General features: G+C 46.9%; 1 protein-coding gene across 2 annotated transcripts in view; it reads left to right on the top strand.

Moving 5' to 3' along the window:
* Positions 1-6,768: 6,768 nt before the first annotated feature.
* Positions 6,769-7,846, top strand: part of zftraf1 (zinc finger TRAF-type containing 1) — a 131,725-nt gene continuing 130,647 nt past the window's right edge. For both annotated transcript variants that reach the window (XM_048557523.2, XM_048557514.2), the window contains exon 1: positions 6,769-7,435. In XM_048557523.2, the coding sequence (XP_048413480.1) occupies positions 7,043-7,435 (393 nt within the window). In that variant the 5' untranslated portion in view covers positions 6,769-7,042. The remainder of the gene's footprint in view (positions 7,436-7,846) is intronic.

Here is a 7,846-nt window from a genome sequence, read left to right as displayed (position 1 = left end):
CCATAAATTAAAGGTTATTCTAACCTCTGCTGCTCGAAAGCCCATGGCAGGACCTGCTCCCCAATCACCCCTGCATTTGCTGATTGCCATTGACTCCAAATTCAGCAACAACTTGAATTTTAAATTCTCATCTCTGTTTTAAATCCCTGCATGGTCTTGCCCCTCCCCATTTCTGTAATCACCTCCAGCCCTACAACCCTCCAAGTGTGTATCCCTTCCCTACAACTCTCGCCCTCTTTACTTTGATCTCTTCCTTTTTGACAATTTTTAAAACCCACCTCTTTAAAACTCCTGGATGTTGCCAGGAATGGAAGGTTTGATTAATAGGTTGGATAGTCTGGGACGTTTTTTTCACTGGACTGTAGGAAGTTGAAGGTGACCTTGCAGAGGTTTATAAAATCATGAGGGGCATAGATAAGGTGAGTAGCATGTGCCTTTTCCCTAGGGTAGGAGAGTTCAGAACTAGGGGGGTATACTTTCAAGGTGAGAGGAAAAGGATTTAAAAAGGATAGGAGGGGTAACTTTTTAACACAGTGGTTTGTGAACTGCCAGAGAAAGAGGTGGATGCAGATACAGTTACAACATTTAAAAGACATTTGGATAAGTACATGAATAGGAAAGGTTTGGAGGTTTATGGGCCAAACTCAGGCTGGCTAAACTGGAAGAAAACTGACAGTAAGGATACACAAGTAGCAACCAACCAACAAGAGACATGACCAATTCTCACTGGTTTCAATAAACATAGACAAAGGAGGACACAATCCACAACACATCCATAATAACACAAGCCAGAGACGTGCCAGGGAATTCCTGGAGGCCTGGCATTCCAACGAGAACTCCGTCAACAAACACATTGAACTGGGCCCGATATACCAACCACTGGAGAACACGACCGGAAGTAATGCCGACTGTCCCAGCAAACCGAGACATATAAATAACAAGCGGGACAGAACACCAACGCTTCACTGGGGGTACACTGACCATGTTACCGAGCAGGGTAACGAAACGTCTGCACCCAAACGCACCGGCTCAGCGAGCAAGTCTACAATCTCAACATTATACGTGCAGACACAAGGTGCAACTCAAGGGGTTAAAAATATTTTATCTGACTTTTGCAGTTTTCAGCATTAAATTGTTATTGAGACATTTAAGCTGCTGATTGTGTGATTGTCTTGGAATCAGATGCAGGGCCCGTGACCAAGACAAGTTTTCAACTACTTGCTGTGTCCCAGTAAAATGCAAAGGGGCCGAGCAATTACAGAAAGTATCTGCACTCAGCTGTCGTGTGGATATACTTTTGGTTTTGCTTTTTGCGGTGTGACATAATATCTGAGACTGGAATAGTTAGAATTGCTGCTAATTGTACAAAACTGATATTTAACAATACGTCTAGTCATAGTATTCATTCTGTCTCAACTATCAGTACTCCAGCTCCACCATATCACTGTTCTGACCACCAGTCTTGGCTCATCTGCTGAAACTAATACCCATGCCCCTGATGTCTCCCATCTTAGCGATCTCATCGCTGCCCTGGCTTGCCTATCATTTACCATTCTCCATAAACTTAACATTCATCCAAACCTCTGCTGTCCTTTGGCCTGATTCACTCCAACACACAGAGGGTGGTGCGTGTGTGGAATGAGCTGCCAGAGGAAGTGGCGGAGGCTGGTACAGTTACAACATTTAAAAGGCATCCGGATGGGGATATGAATGGGAAGCGTTTAGAGGGATTTGGGCCAAATACTGGCAAGTGGAACTAGATTAATCTAGCATATGTGGTCATATGGGCAAGTTGGACTGAAGGGTCTGTTTCCATGTTGTACAGCTCTATGACTGTAAGCATTCTTCACTCCTCAGCCTTGTGCCTGCTGATCTACTTTGGCTCCTGGGCTGGCAATGCCTCTATTTTAAAATTCAAGCTCAGTTTAAAACTGGTCATTCTCCCTAACTCTGCGAGCTTGATCTGCCTCACAACCCCTTGGGCATTTCTGATTTCCTTTGCTCCTCAATCTATGGAATTCTGCCCCACCCTGAAGCTTTTCCATATTTACTTCCTTCCTGTGTTAAAACAGTTCAGCACTTGACCACGTGTTCCGTCACACACTTTTGAACATCTAGGGGTTTACCATTGACCAGAAACTGAACTGATATATTATGGCTACAAGAGCAGATCAGAGGCTGGGAATCCTGCAGCTCACCTCCTGACTCCCCAAAGCTGACTCACCATCTGCAAGGCACAAGTCAGGAGTGTGACGGGACACTCCCCACTTGCCTGGATGGGGGCAGCCCCAACAACATCAAGAAACTTGACACCATCCAGGACAAAGCAGCTGCTTGATTGGCACCACATCCACAAACATCCCACCGCCGATGCTCAGTAGCAGCAGTGTGTACTATCTACAAGATGCTCTGCAGAAGTTCACCAACAGTTAAAGAGACTCTTCCAAACCCACACCTCTTACATCTAGAAGGATAAGGGCAGCAGATACATGGGAATACCATGACCAGCAAGTTCCGTTCCAAGCAAATCACCACCCTGACTTGGAAATATATCGCTGTTCCTTCACTGTCCCTGTGTCAAAATCGTGGAATTCCCTTCCTAAGGGCATTGTGTGTCAACCTGCAGTACATGGGCTGCAGCGGTTCAAGAAGGCAGTTCACTACCAGCTTCTCCAGGAGAACTAGGGTTGGTCAATATTTACTGACCCATGAATGAATTTAAAAAGTCCTTAATTCATCCTGGAGTAAAAGGTAATAATGATAGAAATACTCTGCAGGCCAGGCAGCATCATTGGAGAGAGTGAAAACCCGTTAACACCTCCGCTCAGTTCGCAACAAACAACTGCACCTCCCAGTCGCAAACCATTTCCACTCCCCCTCCCATTCTTTAGATGACATGTCCATCATGGGCCTCCTGCAGTGCCACAATGATGCCACCTGAAGGTTGCGGGAACAGCAACTCATATTCCGCCTGGGAACCCTGCAGCCTAATGGTATCAATGTTGACTTCACCAGTTTCAAAATCTCCCCTTCCCCCACCGCATCCCTAAACCAGCCCAGTTTGTCCCCTCCCCCACTGCACCACACAACCAGCCCAGCTCTTTCCCTCCACCCACTGCATCCCAAAACCAGTCCAACCTGTCTCTGCCTCCCTAACCTGTTCTTCCTCTCACCCATCCCTTCCTCCCACCCCAAGCCGCACCCCCATCTACCTACTAACCTCATCCCACCTCCTTGACCTGTCCGTCTTCCCTGGATTGACCTATCCCCTCCCTACCTCCCCACCTATACGCTCTCCACCTATCTTCTTTACTCTCCATCTTCGGTCCGCCTCCCCCTCTCTCCCTATTTATTCCAGAACCCTCACCCCATCCCCCTCTCTGATGAAGGGTCTAGGCCCGAAACGTCAGCTTTTGTGCTCCTGAGATGCTGCTTGGCCTGCTGTGTTCATCCAGCTTCACATTTTATTATCTAACACTTCAGGTTGATGACTTTTAGTTAGATTCCCAACATCTGCAAGATGTTGTCTTTGTTCTAGTATCTACTTGAGTGACTCTGTCAAATGTTGTTTATGAATTGCTTCAGTGATATCTCGTGAGAAAGTTTGCTATATTAACAGTGCCATATAAATTGCTGAGGGTCAGAATCTGTCCAAGTGTGAAAGAACAAACTGACCATTGTGAATCTTTGGAAAACACACAATTTGTCAATTATTAAGAAGATTGGAAATAGGAATGGGAGTAGGAAATTGAACATTTGGGTGCTCTGTCTTTCATCGTCATCCATTGGTGCTCATTCAACTGAATTCACTTTCCTGCACTTTTTAAACATGTCTTAATTTCTAAAATACCTGGGAACCTCTGCCTTTGATATATGAGGTGGCTCAGTATCCAGTTTCAATTAAATCCTCTGAACTCCAGGAGTATCAACCTATTTCTCCTCACAGGGCAAACCCTTCATCCCTGTTTTGAGTCAAATGAATCTTTGTTGCACTCTCGCAAATTCAAAACTCTCCATTCTTATGTGAAGAGATCGTCCAAGACTACAGAGCATTCCCAAATGTTGTCTTACCAATGCTTTAATTTTTAAAGCTATTCTTTACTGGGAGGTAGATAGCCAGCATTTATTGTTTGTCCCATAAATTCCTGGAGATGGCAGTGAGCTGCCTTTATGAATTGTTGCAGTTCTTGGGATGACAGAATGGAGAGACAGTGTGGATCTACAATAGGGAATTCACGTTTGACAAATCATAGTGTGGAAATAGGCCATTCAGCAAATCTCTGAAGATCATCCCACCAGACACCCACTTACCCCCTGACCCTATCCTTGCATTTAGCATGGCCAATCCACCTAGCCTGCACATCTTTGGACAGTGGGAAGAAACCGGAGTAAACCCACGGAGAATGTGTAAACTCCACACAGACAGTTGTCTGAAGGTGGAATCAAGCTTAGGTCCCTGGCTTTGTGAGGCAGCAGTGCTAACCACTGAGCCACTGTACTAACCTATTGGAATAATCTGAATTTAATCCAAACCTATTGGAATGTTTTGAGGATGTGGAGTTGATCAGTGGGAACCAGTCAGTGTGGTTTACTTGGACTTTCAGAATGTGCTTGATAAGGTTCCGCACCAGAGCTCAGCAAGTAAAACTAAAGCACGTGGGATTGGGTGGTATATTGACATGGATAGAATACAGAATGGAGACAAAGAATAGGAAATGAACAGGTCATTTTCCAAGTGGCAGCCAGTGACTGCAGGGATCAGTGCTTGGACCCAGCTGTTCATAATATATATTAATGATTTAGAAGTGGGACCTAAATGTAATTTCTCCATGTTTGGAGATTACACAGAGTTGGGTGGGAGGGTGAGCTATAAGGAGGATGCAGAGATGCTTTAATGTGATTTGGACAAGTTAAGTGAGTGGGCAAATATATGAAATATAACATGGAAAATGTGAGGTTATCCAATGTGGTCACAAAAACAGGTAGATTATTATCTGAGATAACACGGTGTGAAGCTGGATGAATACAGCAGGCCAAGCAGCATCAGAGGAGCAGATTATTATCTGATCGGCAATGGACAGTGTGCAGTGAGACCGAAGGGTCTAGGCCCGAAACGTCAGCTTTTGTGCTCCTGAGATGCTGCTTGGCCTGCTGTGTTCATGCAGCTCCACACTTTGTTATCTTGGATTCTCCAGCATCTGCAGTTCCCATTATCTCTGACCTTGTACACCTGTCACTGAAAGTAGGCGTGCAGGTGGAGTTCAAGGATAGAGGCAGGGACTTCTTGCTGCATTTGTACAGGGCATCAGCGAGACCACTTGCAGTATTGTTGCATTTTTTCTCTTTTCTGAGAAAAACTGTTCTGCGGTGGAAGAGTGCAATAAAGATTTAGCAGATTTACTCCTGGGATGGCAGGACTCATACAATCATAGAATCTGTACAGTGTGGAAACAGGCTATTTGGCCCAACAGGTCCACACTGATTCTCTGAAGAGCATCCCACCCAGACCTATCCCCTAGCTTATCCCTTTCACCCTGCATTTCCCATGACTAAGCCCCTTAGCTTACGCATCCCTGAACACAATGGGCAATTTAGCATGGTTAATCCAGCTAACGTGCACATCTTTGGACTGTGGAAGGAAACCAGAGCACCCAGTAGAAAGCCACGCAGACACGGATAGGATGTTGCAAACTACACACAGATGGTTGCCAAAGGGTGGAATCAAACCTAGGTCCCCGGCTCTGTGAAGCAGCAACGCTAACAGCTGAGCCAACTAAACGCACGAGGAGAGACTAAATCAGTTAGGACTGTATTCACTGAAGTTTGGAAGATGAAGAAAGGGGGAATCGCTGTCAATATCAGACATCAGTACACCACCTGATTCCTCAAAGCCATGGGAATCATCATGACAGTAATGGAGGCAAGGTGTAAGTTCCACATTTTATTAATTGAACTCAAATTCCACCAAATGTCATGTCCTCCCATGGAACATTAACCTGGTCCTCTGGGTTAATCGTTACCACCACCATGCTGTGATGTGGGCTCTTGGACTGCAGTCAAGAGGCAGATATTTTCTAAAAAAATTGGTAGCCATGAGATAATAGGAACTGCAGATGCTGGAGAATCCAAGATAACAAGGTGTGGAGCTGGATGAACACAGCAGGCCAAGCAGCGTCTGAAGAAGGGTCTAGGCCTGAAACATCAGCCCTCCTGCTCCTCTGGTGCTGCTTGGCCTTCTGTGTTCATCCAGCTCCACACCGTGTTATCCCTGGTAGCCATGATGTGGAGGTGAAGTCCCCTAAGGGGCAATGTTCCAAGAGCTTGTGATTTCAAACTAACCTGTGGGGGTATAACCTGGCATTGTGTGACTTTCGACTTAAACAATTGTTTAGGGATGTTGTTACATATCTTTGGAGCAGTGGGACTTGAACACTCACTGCTCCACACAAAAAAACCGTGGTAAAGAGGCCTTCTCATGTTGAATGACTGGGAACACCTTCCGGCTGAACATGGGTCACTACTTTGTATAGCCCTGAGCCCTTGTTGAATGAATGAATGGGAATGGAAAGGGGCGGAGACACTGACGTGTTCGCGAAACACTCCACCAATAGGAGCCTGTAGTCGCTGCTGACTAATTAGAGAACGACAGCCCGAGGGGTGGGTTCCCCAATGGTTCGCAAAGCCGGCCGCCATTGGTAGGTTGGAGTAAAATGGACCCTGATTGGAGGGGGCGCGGATGGCGCGCGTCACAGAAGGAGGAGACGAAAAGAAGAAGAAAAACAAAGATGGCGGCGCGAGGCTGCGCTTTTCTCATCGAATCAGCGGCTGGTTTCTAACGGAGGAAGGGGGCGAGGCGGAGGGCAGACAGGCATCGTTTACCTCAGAAAATACCTTTAAAACACATTTCAAATTAAAATCGTAATTTTTAAAACAAAAGTTGTGAAGAGAAGAAAATAGTCACCGGTCGCATTTATTTTTTTGTGATTTACGGGGTCGGGGAGGGGGAGGTGGGGGTTACTGGGTGACGAGAAAACAAATAAAAATGTCGGCGGTGGAGGAGAGAGAGCCGGTGCCCGCGGCTTCTTCAGCGGCGGGAGGGGGAGGAGCGGCGGCAGCGGCGATGATGATGGCGGCGGCAGCGGCGGCGGCTTCTTCGGGCCCTTCCGACCCGCTGCACCCGGCGGCAGTAGCAGCAGCCGGAACTCAGGAGCTCAGCAGCCGCCCGGAGCTAGAGGAAGGTCCGAGCTCGAAGAAGCGGGCCCGGCTGGAGGCCGAGTCGGCGGCCGGCTCCGGCTCGGGTTCGGGTTCGGCGGCCTCAGGCGGTGGAGCGGCGGCGGGGGCTAAGGCCGGCGTGGAGCACAAGCTGGAGGAGAGGCTGTACTCGGTGCTGTGCTGTACCGTCTGCCTGGACCTGCCCAAAGCTTCAGTCTACCAGGTACCGGGCTGGGCTGGGCAGGGCTGAGGGGAACCCGGGGCCAAGCCTGGACCCGCAATCGCTGCCATCCTTAAAACAAACATAATTTCTATTAAGATCACCATCTAATTCTCCATACACCTTTTATATAACCCCATCCTCATCCATGTAGGAGGACAGGCTGTACCATCATTCTGGACTGATCCGGTATTCAGTGTGTATAATGTCTGTGTATCTCTTTTAAAAGTATATAATGTTATTTAATACATATTAGATATAAAATATTGTCATCATGGGATTTGCAGCACCTCACAGAGCACTGTAGAAGGTCACTGGCAATATTGTGTGCGAGAGCCTGTGTATACCTCTGGTTATGTTTTACAAATGTGATTTAAGGAAATCACATGTAAAATTTGGTCACATACATTGTTT

Source organism: Stegostoma tigrinum, chromosome 2 (assembly GCF_030684315.1).
Source record: "Stegostoma tigrinum isolate sSteTig4 chromosome 2, sSteTig4.hap1, whole genome shotgun sequence".
Classification (NCBI taxonomy): Eukaryota; Metazoa; Chordata; class Chondrichthyes; order Orectolobiformes; family Stegostomatidae; genus Stegostoma; species Stegostoma tigrinum.
Note: the sequence above shows the minus strand (reverse complement) of the source record. Positions and strands in the feature narration are given on the sequence as shown.